Source organism: Malaya genurostris, chromosome 3 (assembly GCF_030247185.1).
Source record: "Malaya genurostris strain Urasoe2022 chromosome 3, Malgen_1.1, whole genome shotgun sequence".
Taxonomy (NCBI): domain Eukaryota; kingdom Metazoa; phylum Arthropoda; class Insecta; order Diptera; family Culicidae; genus Malaya; species Malaya genurostris.
In genome coordinates, this window is record NC_080572.1 from 144,080,687 (window position 1) to 144,106,897 (window position 26,211).

General features: G+C 42.8%; 1 protein-coding gene across 7 annotated transcripts in view; it reads right to left on the minus strand.

The window, feature by feature from the left end:
- The window catches only part of LOC131437775 (nuclear factor related to kappa-B-binding protein), a 171,405-nt gene that overhangs the window by 95,688 nt on the left and 49,506 nt on the right, over positions 1 to 26,211 (minus strand). For 5 of the 7 annotated variants that reach the window (XR_009230823.1, XM_058607340.1, XM_058607335.1 and 2 more), the window contains exon 2: positions 8,002 to 8,166. The exons of 1 other annotated variant lie outside the window; for it this stretch is intronic. Coding sequence is in view for 4 of the 6 variants with exons in the window: in XM_058607340.1 (XP_058463323.1) it covers positions 8,002 to 8,166 (165 nt within the window). In the remaining 2 variants the exon portion in view is untranslated. Of the gene's footprint in view, positions 1 to 8,001; positions 8,167 to 26,211 lie in introns of those variants that run through there. One more of the 7 variants, XM_058607339.1, reaches the window with a different exon arrangement.

Sequence of the window (26,211 nt, forward strand, 5' to 3'; positions counted from 1 at the left end):
ACTATATGGTCAAAATGAACCATTCAGATCCGTTTGCCTACGATTCAATTAATTTGCCGAATATTTTAATTTCAACGTGTCGTCTAATGTTTTTTTATCTTAGATTACTTGATCGTTTTCGTGTTGTCTACCGTAATAATGTACTTTAAGTTTTACTTTCATTAAGACATACATTGTCAGATGAACTATAAAATAAATAACAACAACAACAACAACACAATAGCTGTCGATACCGTGGGTGCACAGGCAGAACTCACTTGCGGGGATGCTGCTTTTTATCACTACGGTGTAATGCCTATACTACAGCCTTTGCTTCGTTTTGCCTATGTCGATTGTAAGAAAAACGCGTGTGTTCACTTCGAACATTCGGTTACGAATGAGTTTCGATAGTTGTATTGATTCGAAGATTGTCATCAGCTGGTGGTCGTCGATGTTGAAGATGATGCTGTGTACGTGTAGAATGTGTTTCCAGTCGATTGGCCTGTCTAAACTCAACCTAGCTTGTTTTATGATGCTATCAATTTTTATAGATTGTCTATAGGCTTCTTTTGTTAAATTGTTAATCCTGCTTTCAAATAACTCATTTACTCTGACCTGTCCATTGTTTTCTGTAATTAAAGCATTGTTTGAATATTTCAAAGATTCCAATTGATTTTCAATTTTAAGTAAATCTTCATTATCAAGGTTTCCCATTATCATTCTTATAGTAGATCCAAGAAAATTGAGAGATCGTTTTGCTATCCTTCGTTTTATAGTTAGACTTTCAAGTACAAAATATGCTTGGCTATGTTTTTGTTTTAAAATGTTGACTATTTCGATAATATTTGAATTTTCTTCTAGCTTGTTAATAATTGTTTCATATTGTTTAAGATAATTCTAAATGAATACATATTGAATTAGTGAATTGGGAACCTTCTTTTAAGAAAACGAATTTGGTTTTGAAAGCAACAATGCATGAATTGTTGTTTAGTTCTATGTCAGAAGGACTGATGAAATCACATCACAAAAGTATGATGCAACAATAAATTACAGTAACTCTGGGTGTCATCTTCCAGCTGTAAAGAAATATTAAATTGAAGAAAAATAATGGAATTATTAATTATTGTTAGGGTAAAATATTTCGTTTTGGTTTAAGCTTAGTTTCGTGGATTTTTCTTCCGCTCTCGTCAATTATGTTAATTTCCCTATTTTCTGTTACTTTTAGTTCTTGATATCGAGGTTGGTGTTTTAGATTAATGCGTTTTCTCTCGAAGATCGTGTCATTTAAAGATAAATCTTTAGGCTCTTCTCTGCTCTTGTTGAGTTTTTCTAAATTTCTGAGATTCTTTTCTTCATAATTTTCAGAAAAGATTTTGTCCCTTTTTGTCTAAGAATGTCTCTTTTTGTCTAATTCTTTCTTTTGAATCTTCGGGTACCGTGTCCTCATTTTTAAAGACAAAAATAGCTCTTTAGGGGTTAATTTTGTTTGCGAGTGTACTGATTCATTATAAATGGAGACTGCCAAATTAAGTTGTTGATTTATATTGTTGTTTATATGGTCTTCTTTCATACTTAGCTGTTTGGCATAACCTGCAAAGGTTAATCAATTTGGTAATTTCATATTATTTTCGGGATATGTGGGATTTAGTTTCGGTAATGCCTCTATTGTTTGCGTTGTGTTGTCTTTGGATTGTTAGGTCTTCTTCAAGTTCGTCAGTTATGTCTTCTAGCAATTGTTGCGTCCAGAATATTTTAAATGTCTTTGCTCTGGAGAAATAGTTCTTGTATATTGTTTGCAAACTACACAGTATCTTTTCGCTACAGTAAATGCCGGTAGTACACTTATTTGTGGCGTATTCCTTCAAAGTGTTGATTAATGAGGCGGGACCGAAATTGGTCTTTTTGATTATAGTTCTGTGATAGTTTCTTGGCTATCCTCGTTCGCTTCTTGCATAATAATTTGATTTCTGAAGTCGTTTAGAGGCCTAAGTGTCGATGGGATAAAGTCGCTATCGTCGGTATCCGCAGAGTGTTGTGTCATGTCGTCACTAAAATGTGTTGTTGCCCAAACAATGGCATACAATTCTTTTTCAGTAGCAGAATAGTTGCATTCTGCTTCATTCAATGTTCTTGATGCGTATGCAATAGGGTGTTCTTTACCGTCATAGAATTTTTGGGACAAAACTGCTCCGAGTGCGAAGTCGCTTGCGTCAGTTTCGAGAATAAATTTCTTGTTAAAATCAGGATATTTTAAAATGGGGCCGGTTGTCAGTAATAGTTTACAATCATTGAAGCCGTTAATGAATTGTTCGTTATGAATAATTCATCCTTCTTAAAACATTTCGTAAAGGTTTAGTTAGTTTCGCGAAGTCGCGAATAAATTTCCTGTAATATCCAAGCAAACCTAAGAATCCTTTGATTTGAGTAGTGGTCTTTGGAATTGGCCAACCTAGATTTTTTTCAATTTTATTCAGATTTGGTCGAATGCCGTCTTGGGTTATTATATGGCCTAAAAACTCACATTCCTTCTGAAGGAACTCACATTTGTCTAGCTGAATTTTTAGATTAGCTTGAACGAGTGTTTGAAGAACTTTGTTTAAATTGTCGAGATGTTGCTGAAGTAAATTACCAAAGATTATGATGTCATCTAGATAGACTAGGCAACACTTTCCGATTAAATTTCCAAAAATGTGATTCATGACACGCTGGAAAGTTGCTGGTGCGTTTTTAAGTCCGAAGGGCATGCGTATGAATTCAAAATGTCCTTGGTCCGTACTGAAAGCGGTTTTCGGTCTGTCCTTGGGATGGACTTCAATCTGGTGGAATCCAGACTTTAGATCTAACGTAGTGAAGTAGATATTACGACCAAGCCTATCGAGTATTTGCTCGATTCGTGGAATTGGAAATTTGTCATCCACAGTTTTTTCGTTTAATTTGCGGTAATCTATGACCATGCGCCATTTATTCTTGCCGCTAGCATCAAGTTTTTTTGGGACGATCCAAATCTGAGATGTCCATAGTGAGACAGAATTCTGGATAATTCCATCTTCCTACATTTCGTTTACTTGCTTCTCGACTTCAGCTTTGTGAACCTGGGGGTATCTGTATGTTTTCGTGTGCACTGGAATGTCGTCAACTGTTCTAATTCGATGTTGGATTGTGGAAGTGCAAGACAATTTTTCTGAATCTTTGTGAAGGATTTTGGAATATTTAGAAAGGGTTTTCAATAAAGCAGGTTTTTCTTCAGAGTTAAGATGACTACTTCTAATCATTTTTTTCTAATTCTGCGTGTAGTGTGTTAGATGTTTGATGCAGGTGATTTAAGTTTATGTTATTCACCTCTGCTACCTGTATTGTTTTTGCCGGATGTGTCCAATGAAATGTCACAGTTTGGCCGAAATTTCTTATCGGGGCGTTCACGAAACCTTTTTCTGCGTGATACAATCCTGACGGAATTGCTGCATTGTCTATTTTGATATCATTAGGAAGGTAAACGTTGCCATTTTCTTGAGAAATGGGGAGTTTAATGATTCTCGTCGAATTTTCAGTCAGTGTGATCTGCAGCGGACCTAATTTCCTTATTTGCATGGCAAGTGTTTTTTTTGTGGGAGAACTAATTTATGATTGCTCACGTCAATAAGAGCTTCTAAATCAGAAAAGCGTCGTAATAATTTTTGTCGTGAATACGACTTACTTTACTATGGGGCGCCTTTTCAAAATTTACCCTCTGAGAGAGTGATAAGTTTTTGATCGTGAATATCTTCTGTTGTATCTAATGAATCAACATAATTCTTGCAACATGCCATCGGAAATATGATCACAATTTTATGATAAAATTTTCAGTTGTGTGACATAATCTTAAATAGTTCAAAATTAAACTTTTCTTAAATGTTTGGTACAAACGAGTGTCAAAGAGGATAATTCATATGGCGCGTTTGCCTTTCTCGTATTTTGGAAGCTCATAGCTCAGTGATCTGTAGAAGGATTTATATAATCTAACTACCAATAGAATCGAAAATTTTCAACTTGAACGTGTATTGCAACAACATTGAAGTTTTTCAATAGTATACTATTGAAAAACCTGTTTGATTTAACCCATGACAGCACCAGCCAATCAGAACGCGAGATGTCTGCATCTATACAAGAGCATCCATATAAAAGTTGAGTGCTTCATTTTTCCTACCATTTGCTGAGCATCTGTTCCCGAAACAAGACACACGAGAGCAACATCGTGGACCTGTCGTCTCACTGTTTCCCGTTCTGCGTACAGGAAAGGAATTCCGAAAGGCAGCCGAAAATTCCAGCAAATTCAAATAGCACTTTTAAGTGCTAAAAATAATCATAAAGAATTAGTTGAATTTTATCGCTTTCCTACCATTTTCCGAGCAACTGTTGCCGAAACAAGGCACACACGAGAAGTTAAATTAATTTGCACCGTCACCAACACATTCAATTACGAACGGCAATGCGAAAGAGGAAGTGATGATGTTGAATACATCTTTATACTAGTACACAAATATGCCGTGCGAAAGAGTTGCCACGTACATATCAATATGTATTTCTTTTGTCGTGAATTCTTTAGTATGGGGCGCTTTTTGATCATGATATCTAACACATTCAATTACGACAGGACAGTAACGCTGTCTCGCAATACGAAACAGAAAATTTTGATTTAGAAACATCTTTATACTAGTATACTTTATACAAATTATTAGAACAAATGTTTTCACTTGATTTGCGCATTATACTTTCTAGGCGTATCAGAACTGGCTAAATTTAAAGCAATCCTAAATATTTCTTTATCACAGTTATGTGGTCGTCCTGAAAAGGACGGGGTTTTCAACTCCTCGTCGTTACGGATGGACAGCTGCAGATGGCGAGGGATGATTTTCGTTTTCTTGTTGTCGCGGGCAGCATTACCAGCCAATTCCAACACTTCGGCAGCCAAGTACTCCATCACTGTCGCCAGATAGACCGGTGCACCGGCACCGACACGCTCTGGGTAGTTTCCCTTCCGGAGCAGACGATGGAGATTTTGCCAGCTGGGAACTGCAGACCAGCACGGTTCGAGCGGGACTTTGCCTTGCCCTTAATTGTTCCTCCTGTGTGCGTGTTTCCGCGTGAAAATTCCACAAGAAGCTGTTAACCGTTAGACAGCCAGTTCAATATTACTGACTGCCGCTCTACTAACTCTCTCTTTTATATCGTCTCACTGTTTCCCGTTCTGTGAAGGGGAGGTCCGTACACCGCTACCAGTATAAATTGACATGTGATGTGAGAAATAGCGTCATTTGAGTTAAAGCAGCTACTCTGTACGTACGAGACACCGTCAGAACGATGGCACCGTAAACAGGTAGAAAAGCAGATTTGTACCGTCACTAACACATTCAATTACGAACGGCAATGCGAAAGCGAATGTTGAACACATTTTTATACTAGTATGGGACCGTGTAAAAATATGCCATGCGAAGCAGGGTTGCCATATAAACAGGTTAATCTCTTTTATTATTATTATTATTATTATTATGATTATTATTATTATTTTTATTATTATTATTATTATTATTATTATTATTATTATTATTATTACTATCATTATTATTATTAGAATAACTCTTGCATACCGAAGATCGTCGATACATTTCAGACCAGCCCATTGCAATTGTCTCGTACTGAAATTCCGAGAAGAATCAGATATCTTCGAACTTTGTAGCATCAATAAAAATAAACTACAAATTTGTCGTACCTAGCCTGCTATATTAGCAAATTATAAAAGAATTGTTTCAAGTTTGGAATATATAGTTGTAGAATAGTAGCTGTTTAATGTAACTAATCTGTATTTAAAAGTAGGTGCATCGCTTCAAACTCTATTAGTGAAAAAGAGGAAAGCTTGCACAATTCATACAATCAATCAACTAACTGATATTCGGAAAAGTGATGGGAGCGTATCAGTTTTTTCGTATTCACGACATCCAGTTATGTCTCTGACATTACCCACCCACCTTTTTTTATCAGCGGAATGTTGCCCTGAAGTGTTCGAGATTCGAATGGTTATGCATTTTTCTTGCTTTGATTTTGGGATCAGACGGAGAGAAATAAAATTTTTGTTTGAACCACTGTCTACTAGTAATTTTGCGTCTTTGGCAAAGAGTTTAACTGTTACATAGGGTAGTCCGTTTATTGCATTCAGGTCAGCGCGTTGTGAGGAAAGATAATTTGAAAATTTACACTTGATTCTTCGGCTTCTACTTCCTCTTCGGTGTCGCTTATATCTAATTCGTTGTCTTCCTGCTCGGCATCGTGATTGTAAATTCTGTTAGAACGCAACGATGGGTATATTTCCATTGGTGTCGTTTTTTGCCTGTCTGATGAACTTTTGTACCGAGTTGAAGATTGTGCTTCCGGGTGTTTGTTGTATGATTGATTAAAAGGCTTAAAATTTATGTTGGAATTACACTGCTTGGGTGTGTGTTTTAGTTTTTTCTGAATTTTGGAATCTACACAAGAATGCATAGGCATCCTCTAAATCACTTGGTTGAGCAGTTTGAGCATATCCGAAAAATGGTTTACTGAGTCCATTTATAAGAGCAGCCAAACATTCTTGTTCTAGAAACTGGTTTATTGCTTCATAGTGTGCCAAGTATGTTTGATTTTGCTTCGCTAAAGATTTCATGTTAACCATAATTTCTTTAGTGCGTTTGTAATAAATGTGTAAAGATTCGGTCATTTTCAATGACCAGAGTTGTGTTTGGTAAGTCGCAATGTTATTGCGATCACCATAAGCACTGTGTAACATGTCTGCTACCTCCTCGAAGGTAGTAGGGTTTCCATTTACACGTATCATGTCTCGGGCTTTGCCTTCGACTTTGGTTATCACAGCCTGTTCGTACACGGCAAATAGATCCGGTGCTACGTGTGGTCGGCTTAAATTTAAAGCTCTTCTGGCTGTGTCTAACCAATGAGTCAATTGTTTTTTATTCCCGTCGAATGATGGAATCATCCGAATTGGATCAGGAATTCTAAAGAAGTCAGTGCGGCGTTCCTCCATTGTGGGAGCTTGCCATTGTAAGGTGCTATTCTCTATTTGGAGAGCTTTGAATTTGGTCAAAGATGGCTTGTAAATTAATGTTTTCCATTTCAGAGAACTTTAAGGCTCTTACTTTTGGAATTGGGTTGAATTTGGGTATAAAATTTTAGTAAAAGAAAGGGAGAGATTACTCACGGTTTCTCGTTCTTGAAGGATTAAAATCCACCGCTTTAGTGTTGAAATCTTCCAATTGGTTGACGCGAATCGCGAATCGACCACTAGTTTGTTAGCTTGAATTTGAAACAAAAGTTCCACGTGTTGGGTTTTTGTTATAGCAGTAAACTTTCACTTCACTAGTTAGAGTTTCTTCACTAAATCGTATAACGAGCCGTACGACTGCGCCACTTATGTACTTTGCTTTATCAATATATTTAAAAAAAAACATAACACTACATTTGATTTTTACGACCGAACTCTCCTATTTCTTTAATCAAGCTGACTAGCTTGTCCTGCCTGAATGTTCGTTAGACCTGACTACCTAGCCCTAAACTATTGTATCAGTGGTTATCCTGTCCGAACATGTCGAATCGTCGATGCGGATGCTATTACTAATGGTTCCTGGCTGATGCAACCACGGAGGCCGGATGTCTGCTGCGTTATCTGTGCGTACGGGCCATGCTATTCTGGCTTGTCCATAACTCTCTCTCTCTCTCTCTCTCTCTCTCTCTCTATATATATATATATATATATATATATATATATATATATATATATATATATATATATATATATATATATATATATATATATATATATATATATATATATATATATATATATATATATATATATATATATATATATATATATATATATATATATATATATATATATATATATATATATATATATATATATATATATATATATATATATATATATATATATATATATATATATATATATATATATATATATATATTATATATACTCACCAGTTCCTCGATTTTTCTACGTTTGTGACAAATCAGAAGGTTTCTGTAGTGATAATCGGAAATCAACAATTTTCCAGTCGGACCAATCAAATAGTCGATAGATGTTTGATCGCTGTTGTTTCCAAATGTGTTCATTATCTGTTGATTGAAACTTGATGATCCACTCTGGAAGTATATAAAAAGTGAATACTTAAATTTTTATAATAAAAGATTTGTGGTAATGGTAAAATCTGGAAATTTTTCAGCAAGTAACGACTAAAGAGCCTAAAGATATGAAATTGTAAGGCGTATAGATTTTCTCGATTAAATCAGTTATAAACTTGGATCGGAAAAACTAGACTAGGTAGGCTACTATTTGCATGATCGAAATGGAATTCACTTTTCCTAGTACACGTATTTGATCAAAAACCAAGTGTGTTCGCACGACATATGCTACTGACACCGGCAAGACAAACTTCAAATCCCCTGCCTAGATCCAATCAAGTGATCATTATTCCTGTTGCTACTGATATCATTTCGTTTCCTATGCATTGTCACCAGTGTTAAAGAAAACATGCACTACGTTAAACTTGTATAAAAATTTCCGTGTGCTACACGGAGAATCCTTCGAGTATAAAATTGCGATATCGCAGTTTTTGATTTTTGCGATAGTGGAACCTGTTACCATGTCACATAAATAATAGAATTATTGTTATAAATTAATCTACCAAAAATATTGTTAATATTATTTTGCACGTAGGAGTTAGATTATTGGTTTATATAAATTCAAATTAAATTTCCTGATCGGCGCACCGAGGGTTACCAAACAAGAAGATCGCATTCGTACTTGGTAGCGAAGGAAGTTCCAATACGCACGATAAAAACAAAAACGGTCAGTTCTTGAGGAACTGATCGAGGCCGGATAGGAGGGCTCTCTTGGTTCTGAGTCGTGAAGCGGAAAGGTCGATGATAAACTCGCGGTGTGAAAAAAGAACGGCGATACCGACCGAAGTCCTGAGAACAGTGAGCGTGATCTTGGAAAAAGGACGTTAGAGACGGCCTGGAATCGGGGTAACCTCCGAGAGTTTTATTCGTTAAATAAACGCCAGGGGAAAATATGAAGTGTACAGTGTTGGGATAGTGTACAGGGCGCCATTCGTTGGCACGTGGAATCGCCTAAAACTCCAATCGAGACATAATAAGTGGCACTCGGGGTGACGTGAATAAGTTGTTCCAAAATTTGGAAGACGCACAGAAGGCCTAAGTAAAATACCGTTGGGAACCGCGAAAGTGAATCCGTGAAACCAGTCAAACGTGGATAGAATCGATCACACCCTACGAACTGGAAACCCCGCGTCCGGGAAAGGGAAAAAAATCATAAGTGTCGGCAGCCCCTGAGATGAGATCCGGTAAGTCGCATGCTCTAAATTAAGTTGGATTAAAACCTAACTTACATTTGGCGAACCATCGGAAATAATTACCTATTGATTTTATCAGAGTTAATTTTTTTCCATTGAACAGAGGGGAGTATTCCGGGTGTTTGAAAAAAAAGTAAGAAAAAAAAACAACTCTAAATGGTTGTAAGCCTGTTCTGTTCTGATCAATTCAATTAGATTTTGGTGCTGTTTGTTCGATGAGAGTGACCTTGATCACAAAAAAAATCACAATCACTTACAGTAGGCTTTTAATCTGGTGTGAATATTCACACACAGGAGACAGCCAGAAAGAAGTTGATTTCAGTGTGTGCGACAATCGTACCGATCGTTCGATCTAAGAGCAGTTGATTTATTCGGTAGATACTATAGGCAAGCACTTCGGGAGTGGCGTGTCACTGAGGAGATAATTTGTTGAGTAAGGATAAAGTAATATTTAGAGAAACAGAATGAATTTAGATAGAGCTTACTTGGAGTATATGTCGTTAACATTTCTAACAGAGGAAGAACTATTTTTTGAGCTCGAAATTAGTAATTTACTTAAGGATAAAGAGCGTGGCGTAAGTGTTAATCGCAGAAAATTGAAAAATGCATTACGCCAAGAGATGGAAGGTTTAAACAGAATATACGCATACAAGCGTGACCCGAGAAACGAATTATTGCTATGCCGTAATCGTCTAGAACGAGTTTGCAATGAAATAGATTCCAAAAATTTAGTTAAAGATATGTCAAAGACAGGTTTGTTGCATTTGTATAATCGATTAAAATTATTTAAGAAAACCTTTGGAACAAGTGAGTGGGCCAATTATGCGAATTGGATTTTTACTCAGGTAGTACAGACTTATTTGAGACACTTCGAGGTGAACGACAATATTCTTCCCTTCCTTCCTCCTGGGGTATGTTCCGTTTCCAGCGTTGTTGGGGTAACTGGTGTGGGAACCCATACATACACAGCCACCAACACTGAAGATTTAATTTCATTAACAGCTGATTTGCTGGGCGCCTCAGGCGGCGTAGTAGAATTTCCCCAAACAGTTTCAGTGATTGATGACACAAGACCAACACATTTAAGTTCGATTGCTCAATCGTTATACAGTGATGTAGAATCAATTATACATATAAACAGTCTCTCTATTGGGCAAACGGCTGTATCGGCATCACCAACGACAATAGTTACTAGTGCTGCAGTAGTCACGTGTGCATCTTGGGGACTTTTACCACCCACGTGGTCAACACCGCGGTATCAAGTATCGTCTCGCATACATCAATCACGGCAAGTACGTTTTGATACGGTGAGAAACTTATCTAATGAGGCAGTAGATCTAACAGGTGTGGGTAATACCGGACATCCAAGAATGTCTACTTTATGTGAGGTTAATAATACTCCACATCCAGGCTACTTCCAGAACGATAGTTTGACTGATTCGGTGGAACGTCCAACCGATAGAACGCCTCCCGTGAGCAACCTTTCAGCTTATTTCACATCCGGGGGTCCTCCGAGATCGGTACAGTGGTCGAACCCGAATGAGTTTGCAAGTTTCTTAAATACACGATCGCTAACACAACTACATCCGTTTCATTCAGAGTCTTATGCAACTTACCCAAATCCATACGATGATCTGCGGAGTAATAGAAGTAGTCGTAGTATAGGAATGCAGAATCCGGTTTCACAGTTTTCACAGAACCCTTACGGGACTTTTCAAAATCCTTACGATTCTCGTACTCTTCAACCAACTAGTTCAGGCAGAGTAGAGCTACCAGTAAACGATTTGTTAGGGGTTGATCTCCGAAGAAATAATCCTCCTTCAACAACTCCTAGTTTAAATCCGTTCTCAGATTACAATTTTACCCCCATCCCAAACCGAGTGAAAACTATTCCCGTAGTAAAATGGCCCATGAAATATTCTGGGGAAGATCGGGGAATGGGATTGAACGACTTTTTGTGGGAAGTGAACGATTGGACGACGGCTGAACAAATTTCCGAACCGGAGCTTCTGAGGTCGTTCGGGAATTTGCTCACAGGAAAAGCGAAAATGTGGTTTACTAGCAATAAACATAGGTTCACTTCTTATCCCGAACTAATTGAATGTTTAAAGACCACCTTTAGACATCCCGACTTAGACCATTTTGTGCTACTTGATATATATCAACGAAGACAACAAAAAAGCGAAAGATTCCTTGACTTTTTCCTCGATATGGAAAAGAAATTCAAAAGTTTAACCGTAGCGGTTACCGAACTAGAAATAGTACAAGCGGTACGTCGAAATTTAAGACCGGAATACAAACGGAATATTGGACAAAAAATAGATGATCTTTATACCTTGTAACGTGCAGGGCAAGAGATCGATGCCACCAACACCTATTTGTTTTCAAAACCTAATAATCAATCGCAAACTCATGTTGTAGAAATATCCAACCGGGGGACTCCAACTCAACGGGGAGGAAAATTTCCGAACCCTTGTCGTGGGAATAGAGTACCGAATAACCCGAGCAATCAATCCGACCAACAATTTCAAAACAAAGCAGAAAATTTCGTGGGCAAACATGGGAAGAAAACATTTAACCGAGACGACAAGAATATACCGAAAAATTCCAAACTAGCTAATCAGCCTCCGATAGAAAACAGAATTGGGAAGGATTCTGATATTCAACCCGGACCATCCAAACAATTCGAAGGGGGGCTTGAGACACCAATTCGCACCCATGTTCCTTTGAATGATAAATTTGTATGTTTTAATTGTCGCAGTCAACAACATGCGACCGAGAAATGCACACAACCGTACAAAGTGCATTGCCAAGCGTGTGGGTTCACCGGATTTCTTACCCACAAATGTCCATTTTGTTCAAAAAACGAACAACCCCGGAGGGAGACCGGCAACCCGAAGTAACAATCCAATCTGATTTTGACAACAGCCAATTTAAAAATCACGTTCCAACCAATAATATTCTCCTAACATTAGGGTATGAACAGACATCTGAAAAAGATTATCGTGATGAACCCGAACCCACAGAAACATATGTCCTATCAGTGATTTCAGATGATCGCCCTTACATTTACCCTACTCTTTATAACCGTCCTATAAAAACACTTTTAGACAGTGGAAGTCAAAAAACTTTAATTTCAAATCAAACGTCATGGGTATGGGGAAACTCTAGTACAAGAATACGCCCCACTAGATTGTGTTTAACCAGTGCATCGGGAGATCAATTGTCCGTAATCGGTAGTGTTTACTTACCTTTCATGCTGGGAAATCAGACAAGAGTTATTGAAACGATTCTTGTAGATAACCTTCCAGTGGAGTACGTGGGCGGAATTGACTTTTTTTGACAAAACTGAACGCTAGAACCAAACGTGACGCGTACCCTTTGGCCCATGTAGAGAGAATATTAGGTAGGCTAGGAAATACTATGTATCTGAGCACTATAGACCTCAAAGATGCTTTTCTGCAGATACCCCTAAGTCCACAGTCAAAGCAACTGACGGTATTTTGTATTCAAGGTCGAGGCATGTTTCAGTATACTCGCCTTCCTTTCGGCCTTACCAATAGCCCAGCTACACTGCCGAGGTTAATGGACAAAATATTAGGCGGAGGTAAACTGGAGCCGAAAGTATTTGTATATCTAGATGATATAATTGTGGCCAGTGATAATTTCGAGGAACATATTAAGCTATTAGAGGAAGTTGCCAAACGATTAAAGGAGACCAACTTGTCGATCAATATAGGCAAATCACGGTTTTGTAGATCAGAGGTTCCATTTCTCGGGTACATATTATCGCAAGATGGGCTTAGACCCGACCCTTCGAAAGTTCAGGGAATTCTAGATTTCGAAGCCCCTAAAATGATTCGACAAGTTCGTCGATTTCTCGGGATGGTAAACTATTATCGTCGTTTCATTTCGGACTTTAGTGCTGTCACCACACCTCTTTCGGACTTGCTATCTGGTAAACCGAAGGTAATTCGGTGGACAAACGAAGCTGAGACTGCATTCAGAAATATTAAAGAACGATTGATCACAGCACCGATTCTCTCGAACCCCGATTTTGATAAAGAGTTTGTGGTTCAAACCGATGCTAGCAATCGTGCCGTTGCCGGCGTGCTAACCCAAATCCAGGAAGGGGTTGAGAAAGTGATCTGTTTCTTTTCTCAAAAACTAAGCACAGCCCAACAAAATTATTCCGCTACGGAAAAAGAAGCATTGGCTGCTCTGCTAGCCATAGAAAAATTCCGGGGATATATAGAAGGAAGCCACTTCACGTTAGTGACGGATGCTTCTGCTTCACAATACATCCGCAATAACAAGTGGAGACCTTCCTCCCGACTTAGTCGCTGGAGTCTAGACTTACAACACCTAGATATGACTATTATTCATCGGAGAGGTACAGATAATGTAGTACCTGATGCCTTGTCAAGAAGCATTTGTTCCATAACAGACGTTAAACGTAACCTTAGCTCATATGAACAATTGCCCGATCCCGATCGACATTCCGGTTTTCGGTTGGAAGATGGACAGCTGTGGAAATATGTCCCAGTTGATGAAGAACCGTTCGATGTCCGATTTGAATGGAAAATGGTTCCCCCACCGGAAAATCGTCGGAAGATCATAGAGGAAAAACACGAAGGATGCTATCGCTTAGGGGTAGATAAAACACTTAACCGTTTACGATTGCGCTACAATTGGCCGCATATGACTTCTGAGACACGTAAAGTAATTCAAAACTGCGCTATTTGTAAAGAAAGCAAACCAGCTGTGGTTCCAACGATACCTGCTATGGGGAAGCCAGAAGCTGGCTGATCATTCTTGGCAGTTGATTGCGTTGGACTATATGGGTCCATTGTAAAAAAGTCGGACAGGGTTTATGTACATTTTGGTCATTCAAGATTTGTTTAGTAAGTGGTGCCAGATACATCCGATGCGGCGTATTGAATCAGGGAGCCTGTGCAAGACACTCCGTGAGGAATGGTTTCTACGCAACTCTATCCCAGAAATAGTGTTGACCGATAACGCCTCGTCGTTCCTTTCTAGAGAATTTAAGGTATTGTTAGAGAGACACGGGGTTAAGCACTGGACGACAGCAAGGCATCATAGCCAGGGTAATCCAGTAGAACGTCTGAATTGTTCGATAAACGCTGCTATAAGAACTTATTGCCAGAAGGACCAACGTTGTTGGGATACAAAAATCGCTGATATCGAACATGTGTTCAACAACACAGTTCACTCAGCAACTGGTTTTACGCCTTTCTTTGTTACCCGTAGTCATGAAATCGCTATCCATGGTAACGATCATCTACGAACGCATCGGAAAGAACAATACTTTCCAGAATCGCGCGTGGAGGTAAATAAGCAAATTAGAGGCGAAATTTACGATCTCGTAAAGAAAAATCTTTTGAACGCCTATAACATCAGCTCCCTTCGATATAATCTCCGCAAGCGGGCTCGACCAGATGAGTTCAAAGTGGGTCAGCATATTTATAGAAAAAACTTCAAACAGTCAAACGCGGGAGAACATTATAACGCGAAATTGGCCCCGATGTATCTTCCATGTCGCGTGATCGCTAAACATGGTACTAGCTCGTATGAACTCGAAGATGTCGATGGTAAAAATATAGGTGTTTGGCCAGCTGAGCATCTCAAACCCTGAGCTCTCACTTTACCTAGGTTTATGTTGTGATTAGGACAATCGATTGGTCGATAGGAGGATAGACTATAGTGAAGATAGAGTAGTAGCATTCCAGCCACCTCCCCCCTACCATTTCCTCTCCCAAGTGCACTGAGAGGGGTAAATGCCCGTTCGTTGGGGACTGAGTTAGCCCGAAATAGTCCGTTACCTCTCAAAGGGAGTAGGGTTAGTAGGACTAGAGTGGGGATAGAAGGGAGACAATCTTCTGTCAACCAGGCGTGCTTAGCAGTGTTTCACTAATAACGAGTTGAAAGTAACCACGTTGAGCATATAAATATAATTAATTAGAAATAAGGTCGGTAATCAAATCATATCAGATTATTACATGGTACCCGTGATTGTGAGGAAAGATCTATGTGCATCTTTAATCAAAAGATAATTAGAATATGAATTTCACCTCAGGCGGAACTGCTAGCTCTGACTTCAACTTGACTGATCAGAACAAAGCCTCGGTAAAGAGTAAAAGAGTGATCTATGCAACGAATACACCCCGAGCGCCAACAGGAGCACGGCATTCTTACTTGATCGGTTAGATACAATTATAATAACTAATCAAACCAATTATCTCTGGCTTAGGATGTAGAACTTCCGATATTATAGGCGGGAAGTTGGAAGGGAACACTCACACCCACACACAAAAAGAAGAAAACGATATGCACCCCTTTCTTCCAAAACTTAATGTAGATGTTGTTGGAAGTTATACAACCTAACTACTCAGTTAGAGATTCGGGAATTCAAATCGCCTCGAGTGTAACATCAACCAGACTCGTCGTGATGGCCTGCCGATCACGAGGGTCACCTACTTGCGTGTACTCGATTTGAAATCCTTACTAAATAATCAAATTGTTTTTTTGTTGTTTGTTATATAAGATTAGAATTGTTACAATAATTATTTTGTTTTGATTTGTTGTTTAGTAGTTCAAACCAATAATGATAAATAAAATTATATATGTATACGAATATAATTTTTTTTATTGTACCTCAGGGGAAATGTAACCTGTTACCATGTCACATAAATAATAGAATTATTGTTATAAATTAATCTACCAAAAATATTGTTAATATTATTTTGCATGTAGGAGTTAGATTATTGGTTTATATAAATTCAAATTAAATTTCCCGATCGGCGCACCGAGGGTTACCAAACAAGAAGATCGCATTCGTACTTGGTAGCGAAGGAAGTTCCAATACGCACGATAAAAACAAAAACGGTCAGTTCTTGAGGAACTGATCGAGGCCGGATAGGAGGGCTCTCTTGGTTCTGAGTCGTGAAGCGGAAAGGTCGATGATAAACTCGCGGTGTGAAAAAAGAACGGCGATACCGACCGAAGTCCTGAGAACAGTGAGCGTGATCTTGGAAAAAGGACGTTAGAGACGGCCTGGAATCGGTTTTCAAGGCTTGTACCTCCGAGAGTTTTATTCGTTAAATAAACGCCAGGGGAAAATATAAAGTGTACAGTGTTGGGATAGTGTACAGGGCGCCATTCGTTGGCACGTGGAATCGCCTAAAACTCCAATCGAGACATAATAAGTGGCACTTGGGGTGACGTGAATAAGTTGTCCCAAAATTTGAAAGACGCACAGAAGGCCTAAGTAAGAAATACCGTTGGGAACCGCGAAAGTGAATCCGTGAAACCAGTCAAACGTGGATAGAATCGATCACACCCTACGAACTGGTAACCCCGCGTCCGGGAAAAGGAAAAAAATCATAAGTGTAGGCAGCCCCTGAGATGAGATCCGGTAAGTCGCATGCTCTAAATTAAGTTGGATTAAAACCTAACTTACAATAGTTGATTTAACTAATTTATTTTTGATTCAACCAATATGGTTTTTGATTTGCATATATTCAAGTAGTTGAGAAATATGTTGTTTTGAATGCTGTCAAATGCCGGAGACAGTTGAAAGCAAAACAATAATTGCAATGCAAAATCAACAACTTTTTTAGTTGAAATATGTTCGCGTCGCTTCAAAATGTCAATGAAAACAACATCGATGGTTAAAGCGTTTGGTGAAATTGTGTTCATTCGATTTGAGAAATTTATGATAACAAGTGTTTATCTAACAGCGGTGCTGTGATAAAATTAACCTTGTTTAAGATGAAAAAGATTTGGTGACAAATTAGAAAAATGTTAATGAATGATCATCTCGTAATCTTTCAGGTATGCGCAAAAATTTTATGCTTCAAATTCGATCATTGATTTACTTCCAGCAAAATGTTTTACTTCCAGCTGTTTGATACCGACGATGATGTTCATGCATTAGCAACAAAACGTTTATTAACATGAATTTAATTTATGAAAGTAACAGGAGCGAATGGTTTCAAACACTCAGAACGCGCTGCGATTGAATGGCGCGTTTGAATTGCCGTCGCAAAATTCCAATTCCCAGCGATTGATGCACCCATGCTGATATAAATTGACTAAAATTTTCGCAAATCAATAACATTGTTCGAATTGATTCAACTATTTGCAATGTCTAAAACAAACAAAACTGATTTATTTTTCAACTAACAGAATTTTGTTTCAATAACAACACCAGTTATTTCAACTAAAATATTTCCCATATAACTGTGAGATCATGCTCTTTTGGGCTGGCCATTATTTCAAGGACTCTTCTGTCGTGTTCATCCTTCGTAGCTCCGAAAACCAGTGTCATCGAGGAAGACTTTGGTATTCCGGAATGAGTCATATCTTGCATTGAAAAATCTCCGCCGCACAGCTCATGCCGAACTTCTGCATCTGCAGTAGGCATTTGGGAGTGGCAAGCGAGTGTGGCGGAATTACAAAACCACCACGGTTTCCACGTTAATCCTAATCCGTATACTCCGAACAATTTCAATATTACATTTCATTTCGACACAATGTAGTTACATTGTAAACGTTTTCTTGAGAGTACCTTGTATGGAAACCAGCCATACATTGTAGCACATTATGTCTTATGATTTGATGCATCGGCACTTTACAAATCATAAACGTTAAATATTTGGGGCAGCAGGGACTATGTCTAAGGGCTTGACGACCCCTCCCCCGGCAACTGCGAGTTGTAGGGCTTGCCTAGGATGCGGTGGGGTTTGGCAGTGGGCTCTGCTAATCCCCTACAAAAAGCTGCATGTATCCGCAAGCAAGTCCTACCAAAGCGATCGTGTGCCGCTCAAAGTGCACAAGCCCAACGGGAGTGCCGACTCGGCACGTTAGGACTAACGCCAGTGAGGTCCTAACTATGGCATACTGGCTACCATACCATCCATGGATACGATACGGTAGATCGGAATATATAGAGAAACTAGGGCTGACAGCTGCGGTATTCTACTCCTTCAGTAAAGCAGGGTGGAACCGGCTTGAAATGGCGAGTAGGCTAATGCCGCAGCTGCCTTCCGTCCCATAAAACCGTGGCAGGCCTTATGGCACGCCGTCTCACTTTCAGCCACCCGGTTGGGATGACTGGGTGGAAGTAGGTTCAGATGCCCTTTTCCTGATTTGCGCTGATCCGGCTCTGAGCGTAAAGCCAACCCTCGCATGGCCTCACTGCACCGCATAGGTAACCATGGGATCATGATAGCGACTACTTTCGGCTGGGTTTGACGGTAGCCATAAGGGGGACCCATATAAAATGAGCTTTACATCAACAACATCGACGTCGAGTAAGGAGGTAAACCCTTTCGCAAGAGGGGGTTTGAGGAGATCTCCATCCAGAACGGGTGCGAGAGAGGAGAGCGAGGCAGTTGCTGAGGAGACGAGTGACAGCAATGTCCATGTCAAACCAGCGAACCAGCCTGAGTCCCAGGAGCAAGGGAAGGAAATAATCAAGCCGAGTATGACAGCGGTCATAGATCAACTCGACGCGATTATTGAATTCGCGCAGGAGAAATCCAACATCTGAAGGCGAACCTTCTGAAGCTACGTAAGGCCGTGAACGTAGCTAAAAGGGACCAAGAGGCGTTGATAGTGCGGCTAGAGGGTGGCGGAAAGTCGGAGAAGTGTTCTCAAACAGAGCCCTTCACCTTCGATACCGACAAAAAACAGGAGGCGGTCGACTATGCGCTCCGGCTCACGATTGAGCGGAACAAACAGCGCCGGAAACGCGCCAGGGATTCTCCAGGCAGTAAACGCCTGACTCCCAAGGCCAAAAGGAGCAAAGACCATGGCGGAAGTGATGGGGCAAAGGAACGTGGCGAGGGGCTCAACCCAAACCTCGGCACTCGAACCCCGGACCCGAGCCATGTAAGCGAACCCGGCGAGAATCCATGGGTGAAGGTCGCGAAAAAGAAAAAGGTCCCAAAAGAGGCCGGGCCCATTCCCGCGAGGAAGGCTAGGGACAAAGGAGAGGCTTTGTTGGTTAAGGCCGACAAAGAAAAGTACGCCGATGTGCTCAAGGCCATGCGGAGCGAGGCAAAGCTAGCCGAGCTTGGCAAAGAGGTTCGCAGCATCCGTCGTACGAAGACGGGAGAGATGCTGCTCGAGCTTAAAAAGGGTGCTCAGGGCGGAACGGAGCTTGTTGCGCTTGCCCAACAAGTCCTGGGCGATACGGCCGAAGTTAGAGCCCTGCGTAACGAGGTTGCACTCCAGTGCAAACGGTTGGACGAAATCGCCACCGCAGAAGAACTTGCCATGGCCATCAAGGAGCAAGGAGGTGTGGATGTCTCACGGGAATCCATCCGCATGAGGAAAGGACCACAGGGCACCCAGATAGCTACATTTAAGCTATCGGCCACGGATGCCAATAAGGTCCTCAAAGTGGGCAGGCTAAAGGTCGGATGGTCGGTATGCCCAGTGACCGCTTACCAACCGCCGGTGGTCGACATGTGCTTCAGGTGTTTCGAACCTGGCCACAAGTCGTGGAATTGCAAAGGCCCAGACCGAAGCAACCTCTGCAAGCGTTGCGGCGGCGAGGGGCACAAGGCGTACGCATGCGAAAGAACGCCACGTTGCATGCTATGCGCGAGCAAGAAGAAGGCCACAAACCACGTCATGGGCGGACCTACTTGCTCAACAAGTGGAGGGAGTAAAACAGCATGCAAGTAGTACAGCTGAACCTAAATCACTGTGCAGCTGGCCAGCAATTGCTGATTCTTTCGGATCCCTATCACACACCGGTAGATAACGGGAACTGGGTGTCTGACGAAGCCAAGACGGTGGCGATCTTGACGACTGGTCGATACCCAGTGCAAGAGGTGGTGAAAACACAAGCGGAGGGAGTAGCCATAGCTAAGGTAAACGGAGTTTACTATTGTAGCTGCTACGCACCACCGAGATGGTCAATAGACCAGTTCACTCGGATGGTCGACATGTTGACCGCAGACCTGGTGAGTCGGAAGCCGGTGGTGATAGCCGGAGACTTCAATGCCTGGGCAACGGCTTGGGGCAGCCGCTTCACCAATAGGAGAGGACAGACGCTAATGGAGGCCCTCGCCAAGTTGGACGTCATGTTAGCGAATGATGGACTGAAAAGTACCTTCCAGCGGAACGGAGTCGAGTCGTTTATCGACCTGACTTTCTGTAGTCCCGGCCTAGCTGGAGATCTTAATTGGAGAGTTTATGATGGCTACACCCATAGCGACCATCTAGCCATTCGCTACACGATCGGCCAATTGGCGAGAAACACAAGGAGGAGTAATACTCCCAAAACTCTACCGTGGAAGGTGGCTAACTTCGACCGCGAAACGTTTTGCGCTGCCCTCGAATTAGAGGAGAACAACGCGAACCTGAGAGGGGACGAGTTGGTCGCTATCCTGTCACGGGCGTGTGACGCGACCATGCCTAGAAAGGCTCAACCGAGGACCAATAGACCACCGGTCTACTGGTGGAACGAGCAAATTGCACGCCTTCGCGCATCCTGCCTCAGGGCTAGAAGAAGGATGCAAAGAGCTCGATCAGCGGAGATGAGGATGGATAGGAACACGGCGTTCAAAGCGGCGAAGCTAGCACTAAACAAGGCCATCAGCGCAAGCAAAAGAGCCTGTTTCGACAAGCTATGCGAGGGAGCCAACTCCAACCCATGGGGCGATGCCTACAGGATGGTGATGGCCAAAACGAGAGGGGCGCTAGCACCCCCTGAACGTAGTCCGGCGAGGTTGAAGGAAATCATAACGGTTCTCTTTCCCCACCACGACACGTCCCCCTGGCAGCCAGCTCCGCTACCAGCGAATGAAGTCGTAAAGGTGACGAACGAGGAGTTGCTCACTGCGGCGAGATCACTCGATACAAAGAAAGCCCCGGGGCCAGACGGTATCCCGAACGTGGCTCTAAAGGCGGCTATAATGACAAAACCGGACATGTTCAGGGAGGTCATACAGAGATGTCTGGACGAGCGTATGTTCCCAGACATTTGGAAAAGACAAAGGTTGGTACTATTACCGAAACCTGGGAAACCCCCAGGGGATCCTTCGGCGTATAGACCAATCTGTCTGATAGACACTGTGGGTAAGCTCCTTGAGAAAATCATCCTCAACAGGCTAGCCCCCTTCATAGAGGAGGTAGGAGGACTGTCCAGTCAACAGTACGGGTTCCGCAGAGGCAGGTCGACGGTGGACGCCATAACATCGGTTGTAACCACGGCGGAGGTAGCTATACAGCGCAAACGACGAGGGATCCGCTACTGTGCGGTAGTAACGCTAGACGTCAAGAACGCGTTCAATAGTGCTTGCTGGGCAGACATTGCTGATTCCCTACTTCGACTAGGAGTACCGGAAGGGCTGTACAAGATTCTGGAAAGCTACTTCCAGAACCGAGTATTGTTCTACGAGACCGACGAAGGCACACGTAGCACTCCAATCACGGCTGGAGTACCACAGGGATCTATCTTGGGCCCGATCCTGTGGAATATAATGTACGATGGAGTACTGAGGTTGAGGCTCCCTCCGGGTGTCAAGATAGTCGGGTTCGCGGACGACGTCACGCTGACAGTCTACGGCGAATCCATCGAAGAGGTCGAACTGAGTGCATCACACTCAATCTGCTTGGTGGAGGACTGGCTGCGTAGCAGGAAACTGCAACTCGCGCACCACAAAACAGAAGTGATGGTGGTAAACAACCGCAAATCGGAACAGGAGGCGCTGGTACATGCCGGAGATTGCGTGATCCCCTCCAAGAGATCACTGAAGCAATTGGGTGTGATGCTTGACGACAAACTCAGTTTCAGCAAGCACGTTGAATACGCCTGCAAGCGCGCATCAACAGCGATCGCGGCGCTCTCTCGTTTGATGGCCAACAGCTCGCCTGTGCGCTCCAGTAAACGAAGGTTACTGGCAGGAGTGGCAGTTTCGATCCTCAGGTACGGCAGCCCGGTATGGGCGTCAGCACTGAAAGTGGAACGCAACGCACAGATGCTGGAGAGTACGCATAGACTGATGTGTCTTCGCGTAATCAGTGCATACCGCACTGTATCGAGGGATGCGGCCTGCGTGGTTGCAAGCATGATGCCTATCGGTCTGATAGTGAAGGAAGACGCGGAGCGCTACAGCATGCGAGGAGACAGGAACGCCCGTAGGGCCTCCAAAGCCGCTTCTCTACGCAGATGGCAACAAGAGTGGGACAGCTCAACCAAGGGCAGGTGGACACATCGGCTCATACCTAGGGTCTCGAGCTGGTTAGATAGACCTCACGGAGAAGTGAACTTCGGCCTGACGCAGTTCCTCACAGGGCACGGGTGCTTCAGATGGTACCTCCACAGGTTCGGCCACGCGACATCCCCTGTATGTCCTGGCTGCCCAGACGAGATCGAGACGGCTGAACACGTCTTGTTCGCATGTTCCCGTTTCGCGGCTCAAAGGAGTGAGCTACTGGAGGCATGCGGCAGGGACACCACACCGGAAAACCTGATCCAGAGAATGTGCCACTGCGTAGAGAACTGGAACGCAGTGTCGACCGCGGCATCCCAAATTGCGGGAATATTGCAGCGGAAATGGAGTGCGGATCAACAACAGGTCAGCCGTGTACCGTAGCAGGCTCAAGAGGGATCAGCGAATAAACGTCGGTCCGGGAGAACCTTCTTCGTCGGGAAGCTCTTCGTCGGAGTAGTCTAGATCCATCGTCGGGGACTAGACGAGTAGTACGTAAAACTGTTAGGATCGTCGGGGCGCCAGTGAACCGGAAGCTTTCCTCCAACCGGAATCACTGGATCGACCCAGGCATCCTCTCGGTCGGGCGTTGACGGGTATCGAAGGCGTCGGTTTCGGGAGGGCCTCCTTCGTCGGGGAACTCTCCGCGGTGTAGGCTAGATCCTTCGGCGGGGGCTAGTCGAGTAGCCGCCACAACACCGATTCGAGTCGTCGAGGCGCCAGCGAACCGGAAGCCATGCTCCAACCGGAATCGCGGGACCGACCTCGGCACTCCATCGGGTGTCCCGTGTGGTGTAAGAGACTCGGTGTCGGGAGATTCTCCTTCGCCGGGGAAATCTCCGTCGGAGTAGTCTAGATCCTTTGTCGGGGACTAGACGAGTAAATCGTGGTGTAATACCGCTAGGATCGTCAGGGCGCCAGTGAACCGGAAGCTTTCCTCCAACCGGAATCACTGGACCGACCCAGGCATCCTCTCGGTCGGGCGTTGACGGGAATCGAAAGCGTCGGTTTCGGGAGGGCCTCCTTCGTCGGGGAACTCTCCGTCGGGGTAGGCTAGATCCTTCGGCGGGGCCTAGTCGAGTAGCCGCCACAACACCGATTCGAGTCGTCGAGGCGCCAGCGAACCGGAAGCCATGCTCCAACCGGAATCGCGGGACCGACCTCGGCACTCCATCGGGTGTCCCGTGTGGTGTAAGAGAATCGGTGTCGGGAGATTCTCCTTCGCCGGGGAAATCTCCGTCGGAGTAGTCTAGATCCTTTGTCGGGGACTAGATGAGTAGATCGTCGCGTGATACCGATAGGATCGTCCGAGCGCCAGTGAACCGGAAGCCACGCTCCAACCGGAATCATTGGATCGACTTAGGCATCCTTTCGGTCGGGTCGTAGACGCGTACCGTAAGCGTCGGTTCGAGAGGACTTCCCTCGTCGGGGAACCCTCCGTCGGTGTAGACTAGATCTTTTGGCGGAGACTAGTCGAGTAGTTCCGCGACGTAGCATCAGTTTTGGGTCGTCGAGGCGCCAGTGAACCGGAAGTTACCCTCCAGCCGGCATCACTGGACCGACCTCGTCATCCAACTGGTCGATCCCTCGAGAGCAGGATGCTGATCCCCATTCTGCATAAATCTGGGGAGGGTGCTGTGAGCACCAATAGCCTTCCACCCCGAAGTAATACCTAGCGGTGGTGCCGGGGAGGTAGGGTTGGAGATCCAAGGTGTTTTAGTGGGTAGTTCCAATCAACAGTTGGGTAGTCCTGTGGAGAGTCCCACACTCCGTGCGTAAATGCATTTCACCTTGTAAAAAAAAAAAAAAAAAAAAACGTTAAATATTTTAGGAGTTGGATCGCAAAGGCTCGGTATTACATTCCTGTAGTGTAATTTGACCTTCTGTTTCAACAGACTTCGCAGCCGATTCAGAGTGTACAAAACCATTGCATGGCTAGTGCTACGGTTCTACTGACATCACGAATCCTTCCCGGTCGGGCCACGAGCATACGACAGCTGGTTTGTAAGACCAACGCCCTATGCATTAAACCGTAAACCCGGGACGGGAGTTGGAGCGATATTACCGAAATTATGCTCCGTACCAAAAACGGTCTTCCTCGCTTAAACACTTGAATTGCTTGCAGCGCACAAACAAAGTAACGCAATGAATATAAACACAATAAACCATGTGCACCGCTGGCGTGAATTTTACGCCTCGCGCGAAGCAATATAAATGACTTCAATTGTTCTTGACAACGCGAATTCTCATTGATATGCAAGGATGCCAAGTCTGCAAATTTGACTGTAAATTATCAAATTTCTTGTTAACATGTAAACCTTTTTTCTTCTAAAGACATTTTACAGACATTTGAAACTTCGATTATTTGCAGACATTCGTCAGGAATTACAGACTTTTGAAAATTGATGCCATCTTTTCGTATTTTCTAGCTAAACTTATTGTATTACCTGGCATCTCGGGTGATATGCAACACGTGGACAACTTGACGGCTTCAATACATCCGTCATATAAGTAAAAACTTTGGTTCTCTGGTTCGGTTAGTCACGACGACTTCAAACAAATCGTCCAAGTCAAGGAAAATGAACTTTAACGCACTGATTAATGCCATTAAACGTTGCTTAGTGGATTAGAAGCCAATAATTGCTGAATTGCATGATCGAAATGGAATTCACTTTTCCTAGTACACGTATTTGATCAAAAAGCAAGTGTGTTCGCACGACATATGCTACTGACACCGGCAAGACAAACTTCAAATCCCCTGCCTAGATCCAATCAAGTGATCGTTATTCCTGTTGCTACTGATATCATTTCGTATCCTATGCATTGGCACCAGTGTTCAAGGAAAACTTGCACTACGTTAAACTTGTATACAAATTTCCGTGTGCTAGCTAGATTGAAACTTGTACACGGGCTTGTACCCAGGACTACTTACAACCTGAACATTGTATACCGTGGTTGACGAAATGACTTCATCACGCTTACTTTGTCGGTCATGGGTAGGATCCCATTCGTAGATAACTTGTGTTCCATTAAATTCGCATAATGTTGATCGATTTTGCACTTTACCATATAACTGTGAGATCATGCTCTTTTGGGCTGGCCATTATTTCAAGGACTCTTCCGTCGTGTTCATCCATCGTAGCTCTGAAAACCAGTGTCATCGATGAAGACTTTGGTATTCCGGAATGAGTCATATCTTGCATTGAAAAATCTCCGCCGCACAGCTCATGCCGAACTTCTGCATCTGCAATAGGTATTTGGGAGTGGTAAGCGAGTGTGGCGGAATTACAAAACCACCAGGAATGTAATACTGTAGTGTAATTTGACCTTCTGTTTCAACAGACTTCGCAGCCGATTCAGAGTGTACAAAACCATTGCATGGCTAGTGCTACGGTTCTACTGACACTACGAATCCTTCCAGGTCGGGCTTCGAGCATACGACAACTGGTTTGTAAGACCAACGCCCTATGCATTAAACCGTAAACCCGGGACGGGAGTTGGAGCGATATGACCGAAATTATGCTCGGTACCAAAAACGGTCTTCCTTGCTTAAACACTTGAAT